A 23,457-nucleotide genomic window follows, 5' to 3' on the forward strand; every position below is an offset into this window, starting at 1 on the left:
CTGTGTTCACCAGGAAATTGGTGAAGTTTCTCAAGGCTACTCAAGGAAGGGAGTGCTTGTGAATGGTAGCAGCCAGACCAGATCTAAGCTGGTAATTGAGCTTAGAGCTTCTCATGCAGGTCCCCCACATCTGTACCCCAAAGTTCAGAGTGGGGAAGGAACCTTGACAGTGAGATTGTATGGCCTGCATTGTGCAGGAGGTCAGACTAGATGATCATAATGGTCCCTTCTGACCTTAAAGTCTATGAGTCCATGAGTCTACGAGTATTGTGAGCATTAAAATAGTGTGTGTCAGGCTCTCCTCAAAAACTTCATTGGTGGAATCTTTTCATTGATCTTTTAAACCTGGGGGGGGGGTCACTTTGGTCACATTTTTTAGCTTTATGCTACAACAGTAAGGGAGTGAAATTTTGGGGGTGGGGTTGGTTGTGCGCTCGGGGGGGCTGTGTTTTTAATTAAAGCTGAGATTTTTCTCATAGTCACATGACTCCAGGGGCTGGGACTTTAAGAAAACCATCTAATAGCACAGGATGCACAATAATATCATATGAGACGATGCCACAGGCTTTTGCTCTGACAAGTGGCTCAGTAGGTGCCATGGTGAGGTTTCCAGTCGCTCAGTGACAACGTGTTCAACACACTTAGGTTACACTGTTAACAATGTGCCAGCTCAACCCGGGCTCTGAGATCCATCCTGGGGGTCTCTCTCGCTCAGGCACTGTCACAGTAATAAAGACGGTGCAGCCCAATGGGTGCTGCACAGGTCTGAGACAGAATTGCATGTATAATCTTTAATTATTAGCTGGGATTAGCTTGTCCTTTGTATGTAGGCCCCAATGTGGGTGGGGGAGGGAGGGGGAGTAAGACCTCAGCTGTGGGACAGGAGTCATGCAAACCTTTGCAGCTGTAGGGAAAGGTCCCTGAAATTAGCTGGGGATTGTTCCAAAAAAGTGTTTAAGGGCAACGACTCGTGGTCACGTCAGTCACCATGTCTCAGCGACACGAACATTCACACCACAAGTTTTCAAAATGAAACACAAGTTTTAGTTCATTTAGAAAATTTTCATTTAAAAACTTTGGCATGGGGGGGGTGCTCCTTTTTTTTTTATTGCTTCCTCCCTCCCCCCCCCCGTGAAAAGGAGGTGCGCATGCAAAAGTGAAAGAAAGTGGGTTTTTCTCTCGCTCGCTTTCTTTGTTTTGTTTTTTTAAACCTTTTCCAAGGGAAAAAATTAATCAAGTGACAGAAAGGGGTTGTTGGTTTTTTCATGCCCCTGTTTCTCTTCCCCCCCGCACTCATCTTATCCCCCTCACCCCCGTGGAAAATGGATGGGGGGGCAGAAGAGTTAAACACAGTGAAAACAGTGGGCCTATTCCCAGTATTTCAAAATGAAACAATCCAAAGATTGAAAGCATTTTTAAAGGGGGGGGTCGATATTTCTTTTCGTAAGTGTTTGAAATGAAAACAATTATTGATCCCTTATTGGGGGAAGGGGTCATGTTTGCTAAAACACCATTTTTCAACAACAAAACTGTAACATTTTTCTTTTAAAAAAACAAGGTCACAGTGGCCAGCTCTGCTTGTTGGCATGAAGGGCTGAGACATGGCCACCTACTCACCCCCAGCTGGCCTGCCAAGCCCAGAGGCTGGAGCTGGAGCTGGTTGCTACACGGGTCATGCAGGAGAGTGAGGGGCACCTTACTCTGTGGCTGTCTCCACTTTGAGCTCACCCTCTCCCCAACCCCGTGTCATGGGCCAGTGGACGGACAGGGCAGCGTCTAGGCCTTACCTACCACTTCCGTTGCTTATGGACAATCGAGCAGAGACCCCAGCTCACTTCTGCCCCAGCTATGTTGGCCCTGCAGGACTACGGAGAGCTGTCAGCTTTACTGTTCTGTATGACACTGAATACACCCAGCTCGCTCCAAAGTAACAGGATGACATTTTTATAGTGACCCAGACCAACTTCAGATGTTACCACGAATGGAGCTACAAGGGAGGCTGCTGTAGTCTAGACAGATTGCAGGGAATTTTAGTGCCATGTCATCCACCCCCTCAGAAACCGAGCTACTATCAGAGGTGAAAGTCAGTCAGTGTGGTCCGACATATCAGCAAGAACCAGTACGCCATGCTGGACCACATCGACTTCCACGGCAGGGATTGAAAGGCAGCCCAGAGCCCTTTCAATCCCGGCCGCAGCTCCGGCGGCCGGGCTAGGGCGGGAATTTAAAGGGCTCAAAGCTCCCCGCTGGTGCGGGCAGCCCAGAGCCCTTTGAATCCCGTCCATGGCTAAGATTTAAAGGGCTCAGAGCTCCTCACAGCTGTGGGAAGCCCAGAGCTCTTTGAATCACAGCGGCAGCCAGTCTGGGGCCAGGATTTAAAGGGCTTGGAGCTCCCCTCAGCAGCAGGAGCTCTTGGCCCTTTAAATATCTGCCCCAGCCCCGCAAACCTCAGGGCTCCCCACAGCAGCCGGAGCCCCGGGCCCTTTAATTTGCCCCTGAGCTCTGGAGGCCTCCCAGCTACCTCTACAGCTGGGAGTCCCTAGTTGATTTAAAGGCTCTGGGTCTCCCAGCCACAGCTGGTTCCCCAGGGCCTTTAAATCTTGAGAGGCCATGCCTCCCTCAGGACTCCAGCAGTACCAGTAAGTCCCTTTCACCCCTGGCTACTATGCAGGTTAAAATCCCTGGGTAGCGTCTATGTTATAATGGAGATATACCTATACCTATCTCCTAGAACAGGAAAGGACCCCAAAGGGTCATTGAGTCCAGCCCTCTGCCTTCACTGGCAGGACCAAGTACTGAATTTGCCCCAGACCCCTTAGTGGCCCCCTCAAGGATTGAATGCACAACACTGGGTTTAGCAGGCCAATGCTCAAACCATTGAGCTATCCCTCCCACCCCCATTTTTGCAGCCACCACCAGGGAAGAATTATGGCTGGCACAGGCACAGCTATATAGGGATGGAGCACCTGGTTTACCCTGTGATTCCACAGCCATGCTCCTTGATGTGGAAGGCTGCCCCAGAATGCACCATTTCCTTAAAAACCTGGAAACATAAGCTGCATAGACGCCAGTGCAGAGATGTCCTTGTGGGTCTACACACAGCCTGAAACAATTGTTCTGAGAGCTGCAACTGCTCTGTTCACTTCAGTGAGAGTATGAACTCTGAAACCTAATTATTAACATTCATAACTGTGCCCCCTTTAATACCCAGATCATGTGCTTATTCCACAAATCTTAGCGGCTTCTCGCACCTTCTGAGGTGCCCCCCCCCCCAAGACCCCAGCCATGGCGGTTCCTGTAACTGAGTTGTGCATTTTCCAACACAAAATGCTGTAGCGGGTTCAAAATTAGAAGTTTGGGAGTAGACTCAAATGTGTGAATATGAAATTAAGGAACAGAAGGCAGATGTTACGGATTAGATTGCTCCTTTTCAATCAGCAAAATTTGGAGGCCAAGACGCTGCTTTTGAAATCTGGGCTCATGCATTTCAGGGGCCCAGATCTGAATAAGTTTGGCCTCCATTTCTGAAATGTATTTGAAGCTGCCACCGAATCTCCAGCGGGCACTGGACATCCCAGGAGGACTACAAAGACCGGCCGGCCGCATTTAGGTCAAGTTTGATTACCCCAAGGAGTCGTTCCGGCAGCAGCAGGAGCTCTCCCGAGTCCCCCACTCGCCCGACCTGCAAGCCAGCGCCTGTGTCCCAAGTGACTATCACCCCCACTAGCGCGAGGGCGCTGCCTTGCCGTTCACACGTGCTGCAGCGAGCAGCTGATTTGCAGCGCCGGGAGCTCCAGCTCTGGGTGCGCTGCAGAGACGTGCAACATCGAACCTTGCAACATTGCAGGGACTTGACACCAGCCCGCGCACCCCCGGGAAACCCAGTCCCTGGCCCCGGGATTTGAGCCGTGCAAAGCCCAGGCGTTGAACGGGGCCCCGTTGCAACCCTGGAGAGCGACGAGGGGAGGCTCCCAAACGGGCGACGAAATGTGGGTGCACGCAAGCGGATTGCACGCAACGGTTTAGCGGGAGTCCACAGCGCAAAGACCCCCACCCACAACGCGTTTGCTGGGTTTGAAGGAGAACGAAGATCTTTACCAAAACATTGGCCCTGGAGGGACTTGTGTGAAGAAAACTTTTTAAACCACCATAAACCGCGGGTGGTTATCTTCCGGGTGCATCTGATCTTCTGAGAGGTCAAATACACAGGCGGTTGGTATTTTGTGCGTTTATTATTTAAAACAGGTGAAAATGAATATGACTGTGCGTGGCTTCTTGCCCCATGCGCTTGTCCCTTCAATCAGTCACAGCTTGACTTGCTTTATTTTCCATTGAGGCTTTGCCGCTGTCCCCAAAACAAAACAAACAACCAAATCAAACCTGTCCCAGTTGAGCAGCCTACACGATTTTGTGCCCGATATTTCGTTGCCAGTAAAACAGCAGGGAGTGCTGTGGTTAATCTTTGGGCCCAAGACGAGCTCCTGGTTATATTCTGGGAAAAGTGGGAGCCCCTTATGGCTCGAAATAAACCCACAGCCTTTGGGTTTGGTTAGCAGGGATGGAAGCGTGTAACGTTCTGTAACATCAACAAACACCTGCAAAAATCCATCTTCGTCTCGCCTCGCTTGGTGCCTCCTTAGAAGCCCGTCCGGGAGCGCTGGCTTTGTGTCATAAAACAAACGCAACAAGCAAAGCCCCCTCTGCGTGCGATAGCGGAGCACCGTGCTAAGAGCTTTCCGCAGCTTCCACCGCGGAGTTTAAGAAGCTGCCAAGTTAAATAAGTAGGAAGCTCCTAAATTATCTCCCAGGGGACCATAAATAGACCCCATCCGGGATGCACACGGCCGCTAACCCGGGAGGGGAAGAAATCACAAAGCACTTGGCCGCATGGAAAGCTGGGGACGGGGTCTGACTGGTCAGGCCGGTAGATGGCCGGAGTCGCTTCCTATGACTCAGATTTCCCTGTCAGTCGCATGGAAACCGCCTCGCTTATGCCACAGCCTCCCTTAGCGTGAGTCCCACCCTGGGATGCCACATGCGGGCAAGTTTGTGGAACGAAGCACGAGATTTCGTTTGGGGGCCTAAAAGGAGCTTCAGGGAGCAAAGCAGAAGCTGCTTTCCAAGCCCGGGCTGAGCGGGGCTGGCTCGATGCGGGAGCGGAGCCGCACCACAATACAGCGGTGGCCTGACCTGCAATTAAACCAGTTCATTCCTCGGGTCCCTGCTTCACTGTCTCCCGTCAGCCTCGCCCAGCAGCCGAGGGCGGTGTTGAAATCGAGCCTGGGAGGGTTTTGCTTTTCCAGCTCGTGCCTTTGCTTTTTCACCCCATGTGCTTAGGGAGATAGTGGAGAAAATAGGTTGGGGACCAACAGGGAGGCCCGAGCTTCCTGACGCTGTCTGCCCCCCGCTGCCCAGGCAATGACGAGAGAGGACATGGCTTTGCAGCATCAACCTGCGTGGGACAGTTCGCCCCAGCGAGCGGTTTGCAGTCAAACGCTTCACGAAGGGGCTTTGTTGTGGCGAAAGAACTGGCGAAAGAAAGGAGCCTGTCCCTGGCCTAGCAATATATCGCAGACGGGTAACTTCCTCCCCTTTCATTGCACCATCTCGGAATCAATGCCCTTTTTTAGAATAAAAAAGCTCGACTCCCTTTCATCCTCCTTCCTCCTCGGTGGCTGCAAAACTGGAACGATTGACACCTGAGAGGGCACCGTGAGGGGCGCTAAAAATAACAGTCCCCCGTTGAAAATACCGATTTCGTTTTCAAATCACTGCGGCGGCTACGCGCGCCCCTTTTTTTAAATGTGCGGCGCAGCTAGACACCAGGTCCCATATGCAAATCGAAATGGCTGGAGCGGTCAGACTGCACTAGGGTGACCAGGTCCATGTCCTGATTTTCACACCTGCTGGCTGGTCACCCTAGACTGCAGGGCCAAAGAAAACCCCGTTTTCATTTGGCAGGGAAGCGTGCAGCCCCAGCTTACTTTCTGCAAACCCCGTGAGTGGTTTCTGTTGTTGAAAGGTCAGGAGGGAATTACCACGCGAAGTGAGAAGAACCTGGGAGAAAATAAAACCGTTTACACGGAGATTCCCCACGCGGTTCTTGCCGTGAAACGGACCCGATCCTTTTCCCTGCCTTGAGGGGACTCAGGGTTGCTCAGTCTAAAGACTCTTTTTACAGTTAAAGCTCACGGGCTGTTTGAACGCAACCTGGAGTGGAGCAGCCCCAAAAGGCTCGCTCCTGCCTGCCAGTTCCGACAGGAACGAATTTCTAAATCAGGATTAATACCGTTCCGCTTCGGGTTTAGCGAGGAAAAAACCCGTTTCAGGGCCGGGGCGGGCGGGCGATTGGCGCAGCTTTATCCAGTCCGTCATAGTTAATATCCTTCCCCGGCCGGCAGAGGGGAATCCGTGAGGACAGCCTCCAGCTGGGCGCAAACTTGCCATTTCAATTAGAAGCCTGAGCTGCCGGGCCTGGGTTGTAGCGCGGAGCCGAGCACAGGCATGTGTCACTTGGGCACGTCCTGGGAAGTCCGGGGCTAGGCTGGGAATGAGGGGACGGGGTTGACTTGGGCTCCTGCTGGCTCAGTTTCCTTTCCTGGCGCGGGGGAGCCAGATCTGGGGGGGTAGGGGGGAGTTATGATCTTCTGCTTAGTAAAAACCGTTTTCCACCGGAGCAGGCGCCACACCCCGGGCACGGGTGAGGCAGGAAAAACCACGTGTCACCACCAGAGTATTGAGCCTTTGGCCACGGACATGTGAACGGATCAACCCCCCCCCCCCCGCGCGCGCACGTCTAGTGACTCCGCTGATTGCCGGCTTCCGCGCTCCCCCTGCCCGGGCCAGACCCAGCCCGGCCGGGCGCTGCCGGTCTCTGGGCGGGCAGGTGGCTACCAGAGGCTTCATGTCTGGCCCGGGTCCCACCCGCGCAGGGATTTTGCAAGACAGGGGAGGGGGCCTGTCCTTTGAGGAGGACTCTGGCCTGACTGAGCGCTTCTCAGGGGCGAAAAGGCTCCACCTGCTTGGGAACGTGCCCGGCTCTTATTTCTGTGGGCCAGGAGCTTCCTAACCCAGCGTCTCTCTCCGCATGCTCGGGGGAAGGCCCGGCCCGGGGTGGGGAGAGCCCGGGCTTGGCGTGGAGAGCTGGGCCCCTTTGCAAAGCCAGCTCCAAAGTGCCCCTCCGGCCCCCGGGAGAGGGAGCAATCACTGCCAGGCAGGAGGGGGCCGCCAGCCCAGCCCACGCCTCCCAGCTCCAGTTACCCTCCAGCCAGCTCTGCCGAGTCACCCTGGAAGCTGCCTCTCCCCACCGGGCCACGGCGGCAGCGGTCTCCTGAGGGGAAAGGTCCCAGGGGTCCCCCGGGGAAACGAGCTACCTCCCGGGCTGCCAGCCGCCCACGCTGGAGCCTGCAGCCTGCAGGGATCCTGGCAGCCCCCAGGAGGACAAAGTTATTCCTCCGGCTCTGCCCCCGCTTCTTGACCTAGCATTTGTCTGCCCTCCGGCTCCAGCCCTTCCTGGGGGGCTGCCCCAGATTCCCCGAGCCCCTGGGGATGCGCAGTCCCGGGCAGAGCGAACCCGCCTTCCCGGCGCAGAAGCTGCCTTGAGAATTCCCAGGGAATCGGTCCTGCACTGGGGGGTCTCTCCAGCCACAGAAAAGGTTATTCCTTGTGCCGATCAAATCCCAGCGAGGGTCACCCTTCCCTCCGCTAAATCGTAGGGCTCGGCTCCCAGCCAAGCAACTCCCCCGCACCGCGCCCGGGATCACACAGGGCTTTGCTGCAATCCCGGGCTCTGAATTCCGTGAACTCCCCTTAGGTCCTGCCCGTTGGCCTGGGCTCGCATTTGGTGGGCCGGGGGGTAACAGGTCCGATCTGCGCCTTTCTAGCCAGCTCCAAGGCCAGCTGGCCTGGTAGCAAAAAGCCAGAGGCGTGCTCTGCAAAGGGACCTTTGCTTCCACATGAGATGCATGCGGGGGGGGACCGAAGAAACCCTTTCCATAAAGGAGGGAAGAGGGTACAATTTACAAAACGAAGACAGTTGAGGAGGGAGGAAAGACAATAAACAGAGGAAGGAGCGGAAGAGAACAAAAGACGGGGCAGTTTGGTGTCAGGGAAATGACCCTGCAACGCAGCCTTCGGTTCTCTGCACCGGTTCCCCAGCCCCCTTTTATCTTGCCTGAAATCATCTCGTTTACAGAAAATATTTGTTTGCACTATTAGTTGGTACTGGAGTTAATTGCTCGATGTGTTAGCGTGGAGTAAGCTGGATAGAAGTAGGCTCAGTGTTTATTGTGTGGGTGGTGCTTGAATCAACTGCAATTAGGGTTAGACAGAGATTAATTAACATGTGAGTGGCAAGGTGTAAAGCACTTCCCAACCCTCCCCTCGCTGGAATCTGCAGGCGAGGGGGAGAAGAAGTTTGTGGCGGCTAATTACATACTTTGCTAAAGCCCGCGCGCTTTGGGGAGAGCGGCACATTAGCCAGGGCTTGTTGGGACCCAAATGTTTTCTTTCTGGCCGCTCTGTAGTAGGTGGCGGGCCCATTGTGATGCAGGGAAAGATGGCTAATGAAGCGGGGAGGGGGGAGCAGAGGGGCTGATGAGAGGAGGGAGGCAGGTTAGAGGGAAGGAGAGGGGCTGATGAGAGCGGGGAGGCAGGCTGGGGGGGGGGAGGAGAAGGGCTGAGGGAAGGTGGGGTGAGAAAGGGCCATGTGCCCCCCTGGGGTGGGTCTGCAGGGAGGATGCCTGTCCTACAGGAGCAAGGGTGGAGGCAGCTTGATTTCGGCTGCCATTGACCCAAGGCTGGAATGAAAGAGATGCCGGGACTCGAACAATATTTTTACATTCCCCACTGATGCCCCAAGCGCAGAGGTGGCTGGGCTAGGAACTGCCAGGCCTAGAGGTGCCAGGGATCAGCCTTTCCCCCGGCTTAGCTGCCCGGCTGTTTTCACAAATAACGGGGGGCGGCGAGTGGATTTTTTAAAGTTTTAAACCTACTGTCCTAGCTCCCAGCTTAGGCGAGGCCTATGCGCTCTTCCCCTGGCTCTGCGCTCCCTTTCCCCGGCCAAAAATTAACCAACCTCACTAGGGCTGCAGCGTCCAGGGCCCCTTTCCCCTGGACACCCCTCTCGGAGAGCGAGCTGGCCCGCTCCCTGCGTTAGGACAAGCCCTCCAGCCCGATCGTCTCACCCCCTCGGCCGCTTTGCAGCCTCGAGAGCGCCCCTTGAGCGGACTTTGTTCCCCGGCTTGTTGTGGTTCGCAGGTGAAATAGGCTGTCTGCAAACAGCTGAATTCAAACGGCCCCGCTGGAGAAGGGGGCCTTTGTCAGTACGACACAAAACGCTGAATTCCTCCAAACTTTCTTAGGCGTGCTGGGGGGGAAGGGGCGATATAGGGGCCTTTTCATGGCTTGCTTTACCTCTGGCCAGGCTAAATCTCTCCCCCTTCCCAAGCTCCCCCGATAATCCTTCCCTTTATTTTAGAAACATACAAAACCAGGTTCCACGCCGCGCTATAGTGGCGCCCAGTGAAAGAGAACTGAGCGGCTCTGAATCGGCGGAGGAAAATTGGTTTTGCTGAATAGCCCCGGAGAGGGGGCGAGCGCTTAATCAGGGCAGGGAGGTTCTGCCCTGGCAGCCAGGCCCCGAAAACAGGTGGCCATTGGGCCCTCAATTAGACAAACAGCGAAGCCCTTACAGCCGCGGTTTGTAAAGCCCCCTCGGGATCAAATCGTTGCGGTTCATAGCAAAGCAAACCCAACGCAGAGAAGCCGCACCGCTGCAATACGGTAGCGTGGCTTCTAAACGAAACTCAGCCGATGGAAAGGGGGCGAGTCAGCAGCCTCAAAGCAGAGGGTCCTTCACCCCCAGCTAGGCACCGCTGAGAGATTTGCAAAACTCCTTCGCAGGGCGGGCGCTGCCCTGTTTCCTAAGCAAAAGCCCCAGCCCTGTCTCCTGATCCTTGCCACGCCGTGCCCGGGTATTTATGGTTAATCGCCGCGGTACACGGGGAGGAGAATTAAACTTAGATTAATTAACATTAATAACACCGCCCTAATTAACGGGCTGGCTATTAATGTCGACATGCCGGGGAGGCTCGCGGAGAAGTGACAATTTATTGCAATGGAGCCGGGCGCGAATGCGTTGCCAGAATAACTCGAGCATGCTGGTGGGGTGGTTTGGTGTGTGTGTTTTAAACAACCCTCCTCCTTTAAAAAAAAAAAACAAAAAAAACAAGTCCTGCTGCTCCCTCCCAGTGGCTTTTCTAACCCGAGCAGTACAGCGCTTCTTCCTACCCGACTTGTGAATCGCACTTGCCTTCTAATTTGCCACATGCAAAACGATTCCTCCGCTTTGCAAGTTGCTTTTGCCTTTTTTTTCCCCCTTTCCTTCCCCTTAAAGGCTGGCGGATAAATTGTGCGCCTTACACGGGCAGGAGGGGGCTCGCTGCACCTCGGTCCGGCGCTGGGGCTCAGGGAGGCTGCACCGTGGCCTCCCCGTGTCATTCTGCTTGGAGTGACTTCGTGTGATGTCAGCGTTCGGTGCCAAAGCCAGCGAGCTGACGCTCGGGAAGATGTTGGCCATCAAAATGTGACAGTGTGGCCACTCCGCGCTGCTGGGACGCGTCTCGTCGGTGCTGGGTAAAGGTAATTCCTCTCCGTGCAGGCTGGACTCTCCTCCCCCTGCAAGGGCACAGCCAGGCGAGCTCAGGCGGAGGAGAGCGGTGGGCTGGTGGGGCTCTGGCTTGGAGGTTACTTTGGTGCGTCCTGGTTAATGAGCATTAAGCGGGTTTCCCCCCTCCCATGGCCATTGTTCTTGGGTAGGGTCAGCTGAAGGGAGGGGGGGAACAAGGTGCTTATTAAGTTGATTTGTCTCCTGGCTTTTCTGGAATGCAGAGCTGAGACCGGGAGCGCCCAGCCGGGCTCGCTGCTCGCCTCCTGCCCGCCATGGCGAGCTCGGCGGCCGTGGAAACGGTCATGCCCTCCGCCTGCCCGCGCCACGACGGCAGGAGCGGAGCCTCCAACCCCTCCAAGACGCTGGCCTTCTCCATCGAGAGGATCATGGCCAAGAGCGCCGAGCCCAAGCCGGCCTTCGAGCCCAGGCCAGGCGGACTGGAGGCCGAGCCGAACAAGAAGAGCCTGGGCCTGTGCCCGCCGCTGCCGTGCGTGCTGCCCATCCCGCCGCTGGCCTACGAGGCGCACCCCAAGGCGCTGCTCGGCTACTCGGAGCTCTGGAAGGGCAGCGCCCTGCGGGGCCCGGCCGGGCTGTGCAAAGCCACCTGCGGCATGTGCTGCAAGACGGAGCTGGGCCTCGGGCACTCGCTGCTGCCGGCCGGCCGCCTGATCAAGCCCCAGGCCGTCAGCCAGGCGGCCGGGATGCCCGGCCAGGGCTCCGTGTTCTACTTCAACTACCTGGACTCCGCGTACCCCTCCGAGCTGCTCCCGGGCCAGCTCTTCCCTTCCAGCCTGCTGGGCGCGCAGCCCCCGGCCGGCCTCCCAGCGCACCACAAACTCCTCCTGCTGGAGAGCGCCAAGCTGGCCGGGCTGGCGCCGGACAAGTTCCCCAGCGCCCAGTACCCGCACAAGGAGCGGCTCCCCGGCCAGCTGGACCAGGTGATGAAGGAGAACACGGCTCTGGCCGGGGAGAGGAACGGGGTGAAAAGCCACAGCAAAGTCAGCAGCTCCGCCGACGGGAAGCCCAAGAACTTCACCTGCGAAGTGTGTGGCAAGGTGAGTGACCGCGCAGCCAGCTCCGGGCCTCCCTCCTGCTTGTGGGTTTTCCAGAGCAAAGCCCCCTGGAGCTGCGCCTTCTGGGAACAGCCCAGGCGAAGCCCGTGGGGGGCCGGGAGAGGAGACAGGCCCCTCGCCTGAAACGCTTCCCTCGTGTTTCCTCCCAGGTCTTCAATGCCCATTACAACTTAACTCGCCACATGCCGGTCCACACGGGGGCCAGGCCGTTCGTCTGCAAAGTTTGTGGCAAGGGCTTCCGGCAGGCCAGCACCCTGTGCAGACACAAAATTATCCACACGCAGGTACGTGCCGCGCTCGCCTTCCGTTCACAACCAATCAAGGTGTTGCTGTTCGGTTTCTATTTTGATTAATTTATTTTGTTTGATTGATCTATTTGCCGGGCTGGGGCTTTGAACGGGCAAGATTTCGCCAAGTTTCTGCACGTATTTCTTGTCCTTGTCTTTCCCCAGGAAAAACCTCACAAATGTAACCAATGCGGCAAAGCTTTCAACAGAAGCTCCACGCTAAACACGCACATTAGAATCCACGCGGGCTATAAACCTTTCGTGTGTGAATTTTGCGGGAAGGGATTTCACCAAAAAGGTATTTTTAAAATATCAATCGCCTCGGTTATTTTTGTGGTTTTTGTTTTGAATGTCTCTGCCCGAGGTTCCAGCCAGGCAAAGCAGCGGGGGAGAACGGAGAGGCCTAGTTTCCTAACCCGTGTGCCGCTTCAAATCCTTCATCTAAGCAGGAAGAAATTCTTTGGGGATACGAAGTTCCCCCACTGGCCCCAGCAGACTAATGCCCAGCTGCCCACAACTTTCGGGGCGATCGGTCCTGTATGTCGAGACATAGAGGCGCTAATTGGGGGGGACAAAGAGGTTATAAAAAGGGGGAGGTGGCCAATCTAGGCTTAAAGCGGACCCCGAGGTTGGCCTGCAAGGCAGCCACAGAGCCGGGCAGTTTACACGCGCATTTAATCCAGTAGCACAGCGTTTGGGTCTCCGGCTCGCTGCAGCCAAGTTTCCGAAGAGCCTTTCTCTTCCAGTGATTCAGCCCGGGGAATTCCTGATGGGCTTAACTAAATGCTTTTTTAAATGAGGTGCCATTTTTGGGGGCCTTATCCAGGTTCCTCCGTTTGCCCCGGGTCAGAAGACTGACCCGGCCTCTCATTTTGTAATGTCAGTTGTACGCCGCTCGGCTTTGATGCAAACTACGTTTGACAACTTCTCCGCTCCTTTTCTGCAGCGGGGCAGCCCCAGAGCTTGGGAAACCCACGAGTAACCGCCTTTCCCCCTTTCCTTTCCCCCTTTCTCCCTCTCGTAGGAAACTACAAGAACCATAAATTGACTCACAGCGGCGAGAAGCAGTACAAATGCACCATCTGCAACAAAGCCTTTCACCAGATCTATAACTTAACTTTCCACATGCACACTCACAACGACAAGAAACCCTTCACGTGCGGCACCTGCGGCAAAGGCTTTTGCAGAAACTTTGATTTAAAGAAGCACGTCCGAAAGCTACACGACACCGCGACCCCTACAAAAGAGCTGTCCAGGAGTTTGCAAAGCTAAAAGCTCCGGTCGCTCAACCGCAGAGATTTCCACCTGCGTCCCAGAGGCCAGGACTCTCTCTCCCAACCAGACGATTTTTTAAAAACCAGATTAGCAGGTGACGAGGAGCCAGAATTCCGAGTCACATTTGTATATAAGAGGAAACTTATTTACAACTCCTTTGCCACTCAACTCTTGGAATTTAGTTGTCTTGGGTTGAAGGGGGAATAGGGGTTTGTTTTAACTTAACTTCTCCCCAGGGCCTGTCTGTAAAATATGTGCTACCAGAGCCATCTTTATATATGTCTGTAAAATTAATGTACAATCGAATAAGGAATATACATTATATGGGATAATAAAAAGTCAGTTCGCAGCCTTTTTCCGCCTTTTAAAAAAGCTGCTACTAACCCTTGCATCGTTTAAAAAAAAATCTTATTCAAGCCAGGGAACCCACCAGAACGGGGGGCCGCTCCGCTGTCGTTCTGCGCTCGATTCTGGCACTTTAGACAGGGGGAGATGACCACGGTTTGCCAGCAGCAGAAGCCTGAGTGAGAAATAAAACGCGAGACGCGAAAGAGACTTTAAGAGCTGCACGAAAGAATAAATTAGCCGAGAACAGGTCCGACCCTGCTTTCAGTGTCTCTAGCTGGAGGAAATCACCTGTTTGCTTAATTACTCCGGGCCTGGGCTAGTCTTTCTCCGCCGCGCGGGGGGCCGCGCACCCTGCAGGGACAGGAGTTTGCTGGAAAGCTGCGCTCTGCCATCCGCCTTTCCCGGGGGAGCGGCGGGGCGAACCGCTCGCTGTAGCCCCTAGAAGCGCGACCGGTTGCTCCGGCCCAGGGAGCCATTTCCCACCTAATATTGCGCAGTTCTCCAAGCCCAGGGAAAGCGCGTGGGAAACCTGAGTTGCCCCCTTCTCTCCAGGGGGCCGGTTTGTTCTTAGTGGGGCTTTTTAGGACACTGGGGCAGGCCGGGGCAGAGAGTGACAAATAAAGGCAGGCGCGTAGCGAAATGAAACACAAGCAAAGCGGCCAGGTTGCCGGGCTGCGCCTGCTCTACTGTCCCCTTCCCCTGCAGGTTAGCGGGGCATCGGCTCCCCCGTCGGAGTGGGGAAAAGGCGGATTTCGGTAATACTGGCAGGAGGATTCCGGCCGGAGATGGCAGATAATTGTGGCTTTCCAGAATGGCACCTTTTGGGCCCTTCATTAGGCGCATTTAGCCCGTTTTCTGCCTGGCTCTCTTTGCCCTGAATGCTGATGAAATGAGCTCGCGCTTTGCTTTCCGAGTAATGACCCAAATTAAGAGCGAAAATACAGACCCTTCAAACCGCATTACATTAATCTAATCACTCCCAGCAGGGCCCAGCCACCCCTGTTTGATCCGAATATGGATAATCAAGCCCTGGGATTAGACTAACTGGTCCCTTCCCTCCTCCCAGGCTCTTAATATGCAAGTGTCTATTCTGCCCACGTCGGGAGGAACAATATTATTCTAGGGGGGGAAGGGGAATTCAGCCGGCCGGGCCCGCGCGTGCTGCTCACTCCAAGCTCGCCAATGAACACGCGAACCAGCCGGGCACCGACTGGCTGGGGACCGCGTTAGCGGAACTTCGCTTTTCCCCACTTAATTGAGTGGCTAAATGCGGGCAGGCGAGGGCCCCCTGCATCCCGCCCCGCGCCCGACTGAGCTTCGCCGCTTGCTCCAGAGGGGCCCGGGGGCGCGTGATCAGCTTCCCAAAGGGGCTCGTCCTCGTTATTTTTACTGGGGTAAAGCGACATAGGTCAAAGGCCAGAAGCATCGCCCCCCCGGGGCTGTGCAGGGGCCGGGCCGGGGGGTGGGGTGCAGTCGCTCTGCCGTAGAACTTGCTGCAAGATTCAGATACAAAATCCTGCTCAGAAAGCACGTCTCTAAACCCTAACCCGGCGGCTGCAGGAATTCCCGCTCCCACAGGCGGTGCTGAGCCTGGGAGCGGGGCAGGGAACATTTAGGGGCACATCCCGCGGCCGTTCCCGTAACCCCGCGGCTGCGGGGATTCCCGCTCCCACAGGCGGTGCTGAGCCTGGGAGCGGGGCAGGGCACATTTAGGGAACAGCCTCGGGTCGCTCGCCTAACCCCGCGGCTGGTGCAAAGAGCAGCGCTCTGGTGGGACAGGTGGGGCTGCCCGGGCCCCGGGCGAACCCTGCCTTGGAGACGCGCTGGGAGCAGCACCAGTTCTCCCTCTCCCAAGTGACCCGGGGAGGCGGACCTGGGCCAGGTGGGGGCGCCAGGGCAACCCTGGGGGGGCATTGCTCCCCTCTGGGACAGCGGATTCCCAGCTGGCCCCTCCCGCGGGGGCCCCGCTGCCTGGCGGGAGGTGGGGTCTGACCCAAAGGGCCGAGCTTGCTCCCAGGGGCGGGTCGAGGGGAGCAGGATGGGCCCAGGGCGCACCGCTAGACAGGACCTTGACGCCCGCTTTAAGCAGGTGGATCATTTTGCAGCCCAGCTCCCGGCTCCTGTCCTCCGCAGCGAGACGAGGCCTTGCAGGCTGCCCTGGGCGGGGGGTGTGTCACAAACAGGTGGCGGTGACACAGGAATCCGCGTCCGCGCTAGTCATTTGCGAGGCCCCTACAGCCAAATGAGCAGCGCAATTGCTCCTTTCTGCAGTCTCGCCTCCAGCCCCGGCGAGGGGAAGAGCCTGGTCCCTAGAGCGGGAGCCCTGGGGCAGGGCAGCGTAGAACGCAGCCTGCTCGCCCCCAGGTCCACGGGCAGGGGCCTGCTTCCCAGTGCCCTTCAGTGCCCCTACTTCGGGCATGTGCTGTGTCTCCCGGCCCATGAGCCCGCCTGGGCCCCGGCCGGAGCGTCAGCAGCTATGAGAGCAGCTACCTGCCTGCACCAAGAATAGCCGGGGGTGGGGGGGAAGCAGCTACCTGCCTGCACCAGGAATAGCCCGGGGGGGGGGGGAGCGCAGCTACCTGCCTGCACCAGGAATAGCCCGGGGTGGGGGGGAGAGCAGCTACCTGCCTGCACCAGGAATAGCCCGGGGGCGAGGGTGGGAGCAGCTACCTGCCTGCACCAGGAATAGCCCGGAGTGAGGGGAGAGCAGCTACCTTCCTGCACCAGGAATAGCCCCGGGGGAGAGAGAGAGCAGCTACCTGCCTGCACCAGGAATAGCCGTGGGGGGGGGGGCGGAAAATGGAAGCAGCTACCTGCCTGCACCAGGAATAGCCCGGGGGGGTGGTGGAGAGCAGCTACCTGCCTGCACCAGGAATAGCCCGGGGGGGCGGGAGAGAGGAGAAGCTACCTGCCTGCACTAGGAATGGGGGGAGGGCAGCTACCTGCCTGCACCAGGTATAACTCGGAGGGGGGGGGTGCAGATGCCTTTCCCGGGGGGTGTCACTCTCGTGTTTCTCTCTCGCATCACACGCCAGGCTTTGAACCGCTCCTGCCTTCTTTTAACGCCCGCCGCGGGCCCAGTTATCCCTGGGGAGGGGCCAGCGCACAGCGGGGTGCAACCGCGGTGTCTGCAGCAAGCGGCCCCTGCCCTCCCACGCGAGCGCTCAGCCCTCGGCCGGCCTGGCCCCGCCGCGCAGCAGCGGGCGAGAAGCGCGTGGAACCGGGACGCTCGGGAGTGACTTCCAGTCCCGCAGAAGGACTGTTAAGGGGCGAGATCCGGATTCCCATTGACGCGAGCGGCCCCAGGCCCGCCAGCTGCGGGGACCAAGGTCGAGTCCTGATCGATTTAGGAAGAGTTTAAAGGGACTAGGGGGCTGGATTAGCTCCACACGCCTCTGGGTGCGAACCTTGATCTTCGCCAAGGGCAGGGGGGAGGCTGGGCTCTGATACTGACCCGGGAATACAGCCCCCGCTCCGGCCACACGCTATTGCAGGGGGCGGGGGGATGCTCTCTCTCTCACACACACACACACATGACTCCCATTATCCCCCCCCCCGCAAGATGTTGCTGCTGTCCATGACTGCTCACACGTCAGCAATCTTGCCAGCAAGCTTCAAATCATAATAATAATACAAACACACAGCCATGAACACAACAGCTTGAGCAGGCCTGGTACTTTTGTGGGGGGAGGGGGTTAGAGGGACCTCTATGTAAAGTGACACTAAAGTTGCCAACATTTCGGATCCCCCCGCCCATTTTGTGCACTCCATTTGCCTTGCTGCTGGGGGGGGTGCTATCCCCCACGTGCTAATTCCAGCCTAACACCTGCCCCCCCCCCGGAAGATGAGAAGGGGGGCGCAGGTGTGTGGAGCAGCCGGGGGAGGCCAGCGGGCTGGAGAGAAGCACTGGGAAGCGACCAAGCCAAAGGCAGATGCGTTGCCCTTTTCCCTGCACTCCGCTCTCCGAACGTCTGAGCAACCGGTTTGCTGCTAGAAACATGTTAATTGCCAACGGAGCTCATTAAGGCATGCACATGCAAAACACAGCGAGGGAGATTAAATGGACAAAAGCGCAATAATGAACTGTCAACAATCGAGCCCATCTACACGACCAGCAGCACTCAAGACTGAGGCATTTGGAGGCAACAAAGGATTGTCTGGGACAGGAAGAAAGGACGACCTAGACTTTTGTTTAGTCAACACAATTGATTACAAATGAGAGATTAACAGGATCGCTCCAGAGTTTTTTTGAAGGAGGCAGAAGAGAAAAGTCCAATTAAGTCCACCGAATGTTAACTACATTGATTTCCACGGCCAGCCCCAAAGAAATTCTCATTAAACCATCCCTGGCGATCCCTTTTGGAAAGTAATTTGTCTCCCTGATGGAGCAGAGAAAGGGAGCCGGGTAAAGAGAAAGAAGCGCTAGTTCTTGGCACAATGCGCTTAGGAGACACACTGGAAGGAGCCAAAGGGGGAGTTAATGAGCATCTGACAAGCCGCTTGGATTCAGGCCTGGAGAGCAGTGATGAAAAGATGGAATTGGCCAACAACTATTCCTTATATCAAACATAAAAAGGCCAATCTGAAACAGGGCTGCTTAAAGCTGGTGGGGAAGAAAAGCAAGGCCCCCACTGGGATGGGAAATGCATTGGCATGTCCTCTCCCAACCCGGCTCAGGCTGGACATGGTGGCCCTTGGCTAAGCTCCACCAGGTCAGGTATTAACAAGCCTTCCCAGCTGGCCTGGAGCTGAAGATCCTGTCCACTTTCCTGCCTCCTGCCAGTGCATGGAGTGAAGGTGATGCCAGCTGGACGTGTCACTTATTTCTGAACTGTTGTAAGGAGTAAGACACAACCACAGCCACCAGGCCAAGCCCCCCGCCTCAGGTCCCAGGAAGCACCTCCTCACAGCAGGGCCCCTACGCCATAGACAGCCTTAAAGCAGTAGCTCCAGAGCACAGGAGTTTGCAGGGGAGCCTAGCTGTGTCACAGTACCACCTCTCTTAGAACACGTCAAGACAAGGAAAAAAGTGTGTTTTAAACACATTAGCAGATGTGTTAAAATCCTACTTTGAAGACAAGGTAATTGCAGTTTTAACACTTGTTAACTGGTATAGGTAAATCCCAGACACCCTCCCAGAGTTAAGTTGGACCAGCTAACACCTAGGACTGCCTTGTTTCACTAGGATTTTAACACATTAACAAAACATCTTATTTCCCTAATGAAGACATGGTCACATTTGCACAAGTTTACCTGAACTGGTAGGATCATAGGGTCATTCAGCCTGCTAAAATTGGGCTTACTTGTGTCTACATCAGTGTAGAGTGGGTTTTCAATTGAGTTAAGATATCTCAAGGTAACAATTAAAACTGGAGAAGTTTTTTTCCTAGCCTAGACTAGTCCAGCATGGGCTCCCTTCAATCAGTTTAGAACTAGTTTATATTGATTTTGGCCTAAGTCAGTATTGACTTTGGTTTAGAAATGGCCTATCCAGTTAGCTTAAGTCAACAGAAGGCTCAATTCATAAGCCCTTTGAAAACCAATTTGTCTACAGACACATTAGGGGTTTGCAGCAGTTTAACTAGTTACATCTGTGCATGTAGACAACGTCTTAAAGGAGCACTTGTATAATTTTCCATGAAGAATTTTGGTTTAGGAAATATTACACTTTTTTTTCTGGGTGTCTTATAATGAGACAGAAAACAAGAGTTCCGGACAGGTGTCTGTTATAAACTGACAATTATTTTTAACATAGTGAAAGTAAGATTCATATGCTAAGCTGCACTTTTGATTGCTTCAGCTGTGCCCTGCCCACTTTAGAATTATGAGGTGAAATCCTGGCCCAACTGATGTCCTAAACACTGAATAATAACTCAGAGAGCTACCAGTCTGGCATGTAGAAGATGCAAACCTACTTGCCACAAATACAAAAATATCAGCTGCTTCAGGGCATAAAACTGATCTGTGAACTGACGAGAATTAGGAAGAACCTTGCTCCATGGGCAAACTATTCCCTAGTCTGCCCCTGCAGGATTCTTGCACCTCCTTCTGAAGCATCTGATATTGGCCAATATCAGAGACAGGTCCACCGGTTTTCATAGCATCTATACCTCTAACCACTTTCATTGCCCACTGCTGAGCAGGGATGGATCTAGAGTTAGTGGGGCCATGTGCACAGCTTCATTTTTGGGTGCCCCCGCTTGGGACCCAGCCAAGAAAAAGAAAGCCAGACCTTTGTCCACCCCAAGCGTGGGTCCAGACCTGGGCACGGGCTGCGGGACAGCAGCCAGGACCATAGGCGTGGGAACTGGGGGTGTGGGCAGGGCTGCTGACAGAATTGGTGGCCCTCTGGGCAAGGTGAGGAGGGGCTGATCCCAGAACGGGGCAGAAGGAGCGCTAATCCTTCAGCGCTAGCCAGCCCAGAGAAGCAGGCAGAGACCCACATGGCAGCGGTCACCTGAGCGCCCTGATGCCTCTGCACACTGATCCCTGGTTGCTGGGTCCTTGCAAAGCAGGGGGCTGGAATTCCCCCTTAGCAGCCGCGGCCGTGCTGCAGCCCCCGTGGTCGGGATCAGGCACCTCCCCGTCTTCCTAGGAGCCTGGGTGGTTCTGTGCTCCTAACAATATGCTCTAACGTAAGTGGCGCGGGGTGGCAGTGGAGCCCAGCATAAAACATGAGGGTGCTGTGGCATGCCCCCACAACCCTAGTTCCCATGTCTATGTTTTGGGGCTCTCTGTCATTGGGGACCTCAGGCCATGGCATGTTTCGGGGTAAATCTGCTCCTGCCACTGAGTCCTATTTCTGCTCTAACGTTTCAGAGATAGGGTGACCAGAACCCAATAGTATTCTGGGTAAAACAGCTCATGGATTTACACAATGGTATTTTCAATCCCATTTCTTATGCATCCTAGTATTTGCCTTACACTGATCAGAGCTCTTCATTGAGCTGTCCATGGCTAGAGCTTTTCCTTGCATGGTTACAGTTAGTTTAGTTACTAATATTTTACCAAAGAAAAACACAATTGTTGGCAAAACCTAACAGGGACATAAGTAATATGTTATTCCCAGTGTGTATTACCTTGCATTTGTCAATGCTGCCCACTCGCCTGGCTTGGTTAGGGCTCTCCCAAGTTCCTCCGAGGCTTCTCTGGTCCTGGTAAATTTAAATAATTTCGGGTCAGCTGCCAATTTTCATCCCCTATATTGAACAACACTGGCCCCTGAGCAGATTCCTGAGGTATGCCCGTTAGCCTTTGCAATGAAATTGACCATTTATTCTCACATTTTGTTTTCACATAGCCAGTTTCTGATCCATGATAGTGCTTTGCCTCACACCTCATGAGTCTTTATCTAACGCTTTCCTTCCATTTCACCCTTCATCTCATTTTCCCTTTCAGATCTCATTTTGACACCTGCTCCACACCCACCTGCACTGCCTGCCGACAGATCAGACACATACCTGTCTCCCCCTCCCACCATACCACACAGCCCTCTGCCCTCCCACAGAACACATGGACGTCTACTCCCTGGCACTGGCCAAACTCTGAGGCTGACGTGAAAACCTAGCACTGGCCTAGCAAGATGGGAGGGGGGTATATTTTAAAGGCAGGGAGGAAGGGAAGGAAGGACTATAGAGCTGTGTGTGTGGGGACTGTATAAGTTCTCCAAGTGCTGTGGGAGAGCTGCCTTTTTGACATTGTTGCATCAGACTGTGGCTGTAGAGAACAGATACTGTAAAGAAAAGGTTGCAAGGCCACCAGTGTGTTTGTCTAGGACTTCTGCAAAGGTGCTAATTTACTAGAGTACGTGTTCTCATTAACAACTCCAATTCTAGGGGCCCAGCGCCAATAATCTCATTGTTATCTTCACCATTGTGTATATTTTTGCCAGTTCTGGGGGTATGGGCTTTAGCATAAGTTGGAGGGACTCAGTAACTGACTGAAGGAGGTTTCTATGGCAGTGGGGACCAGGCTGGCCCCTTTTACCGTTCATTTCCAGATGTTCTAATAGCTGGTGTGCTGTGGATTCTGTTTTGGTAAAGACAGTAACAGTGGGTGGCATAGTTCCATAGAGATTAAGGCCAGAAGGGACCATTAGATCATCTAGTGCAACCTGTCTATCGCAGGCCATTGAATTTAATCCAGAAGCCCCTACACTGAGCCTAGTGACTTTAGACAGAACAAAGCATTTCGGTCCTCAAAACACCAAACTGTTGTGTGCCAGAGGCAGAGAGCAGGGGAGAGGGTGATACCACCAATGCACACTGATTGCCACTGAAACATGGCCATGTGTAAGTCATTTTAACAGCATTCTCTATGTGGGATTTCCCCAGGCCTTTTGAACACGCACCAGACATTTAAGTTAGGCTGGTGTATAAGGTCCAGAGGAGAAGCAGCCTATTCTGCCAATCTTCTGAGGCCCACCAAAGCAGCCCCCTTCTCCCTTTCTTCAGGATTATTGAAGGGGAGGGGGAAAGACAGAAAACTGATTGCTTCAGGATTTAGAGCTAGAAAACTTTAAATGCTTAAAAAATTCCCATCAATCAGTATCTTTGCCTTTCTCTGTCTCCCCCTCCAATGCCCCCAGCATCCCTCCACCCAGATCAATGCTTCTCTCAATCCCTTATACCTTTCCATGTTCTCAGACTCCCAATTCTAGGCATCCCTACACATCCTAGTCCCCTACTCCTCCTTCAGCTCCTGTTCCTAGCCGTCTGTACACATCCTCGTCCTGTCTTCCCCACAATGCCTTGTTCCTAGTAGCACAGCATCAGGCCACCTACTCTCCTAGCCCCAGTCTACATGCATCCCCATCAGCATCTCCTCCCCATTTCATCCTGTCTTCCCTGTGCATAAGCTACGCCTGGTGTCAGGAGTGGGTTGATTCAGAGCTGAAACCATTTCAAAGTAATTGCAAACCTTACCCTGCACACACAGGAAAGCAGCTCTGGACAAGCATCGCCTAGGCGGTAGTCACAAGTAGCAAAGAGAGATAAAACACTGCCGCTTGAAAACTATACATAGATACTCTGCAAGCAGAGCATTTCTCAACTCTGACTTCATGCACAGAGAACCAGAGCTGGGGCTTTCTTCAGCCTGGGCCAAGTCCACCCCAGCAAACCACACTGACGTTTTCTTTAGCCTATGAAGCAGGGTGGAGGGAGGAATCAACATACCAGGTCTAGTGCAAGCAGGATCATTTCCCCAGCTCTTCCTGATCCCTTGGATTAGACAACCATTTTCTTTTTCCCTGCCAAGCTCCACCCCCCCAGCATTCTACTGGCCATTTACAACCCAGCTTTAATGATCTCATAGTTAACTCACTTGCTGCCTGCCTTGGTGTGAAACATCACAAGTTATTTTAATGTTTTCATTATTAGCCTAAAGCTTTGTAATTTTGTCACTAACGGAAGCTACTAAAAACCACGTCTCAGCAAGGCGAACAAAACAAATCTGTAGTTTCTAGGCCAAGCCACTTTGGAAATACTGGGAGCCAAAGAAAATTAGAACATTTTCCAAAAGTGAACTTCAGGCAAATTTTCAAAACACTGTGCCTTTAAAACTTCTGTTCAGCTCCTAATTCGACTTCCCGGGAACATTCTACCCTCAGATGCAGCATACGATATTTCAGGAAAATCTGTTTCTTTTTGGGGAGGCTGGAGTTCTTACCACTTCTTTTATTAATCCCAAATTTCAGAGATGTGGCTTGACTGTGTTAGGCCCTGATCCTGTGAAAAACTTTACACAGTTTATGAACTGTGAATGGCTGACTCCAGGGGGATTACTCACAGTGTGTAAAATTAAG

The 23,457-nt window shown here is 54.3% G+C and overlaps 2 protein-coding genes across 14 annotated transcripts in view; one reads left to right on the forward strand and one right to left on the reverse strand.

Moving 5' to 3' along the window:
• CEP15 (centrosomal protein 15) overlaps positions 1-23,457 on the reverse strand; it is an 80,554-nt gene that overhangs the window by 30,182 nt on the left and 26,915 nt on the right. For all 13 annotated transcript variants that reach the window (XM_032781867.2, XM_032781861.2, XM_075073183.1 and 10 more), the window contains one exon: positions 20,732-20,806. In XM_032781867.2, coding sequence (XP_032637758.1) covers positions 20,732-20,806 — 75 coding nt within the window. The remainder of the gene's footprint in view (positions 1-20,731; positions 20,807-23,457) is intronic.
• FEZF2 (FEZ family zinc finger 2) lies at positions 10,243-13,654 on the forward strand. Its single transcript, XM_032781856.2, has 5 exons — positions 10,243-10,641; positions 10,891-11,724; positions 11,892-12,026; positions 12,195-12,327; positions 13,054-13,654. Exons 2-5 carry the CDS (start codon positions 10,942-10,944, stop codon positions 13,299-13,301), a joined length of 1,299 nt encoding a protein of 432 aa, XP_032637747.1. The 5' UTR covers positions 10,243-10,641; positions 10,891-10,941; the 3' UTR covers positions 13,302-13,654.

The sequence above is a fragment of the Chelonoidis abingdonii genome, chromosome 17 (assembly GCF_003597395.2).
Source record: "Chelonoidis abingdonii isolate Lonesome George chromosome 17, CheloAbing_2.0, whole genome shotgun sequence".
In the NCBI taxonomy this organism is placed as follows: domain Eukaryota; kingdom Metazoa; phylum Chordata; order Testudines; family Testudinidae; genus Chelonoidis; species Chelonoidis abingdonii.

Coding starts and splice junctions, on each gene's coding strand:
- FEZF2 (XM_032781856.2), top strand. CDS start 10,942: ATGGCGAGCTCGGCGGCCGTGGAAACGGTCATGCCCTCCGCCTGCCCG. Junction 11,725..11,891: donor CCTGCGAAGTGTGTGGCAAG/GTGAGTGACCGC, acceptor GTTTCCTCCCAG/GTCTTCAATGCCCATTACAA. Junction 12,328..13,053: donor GAAGGGATTTCACCAAAAAG/GTATTTTTAAAA, acceptor TCCCTCTCGTAG/GAAACTACAAGAACCATAAA.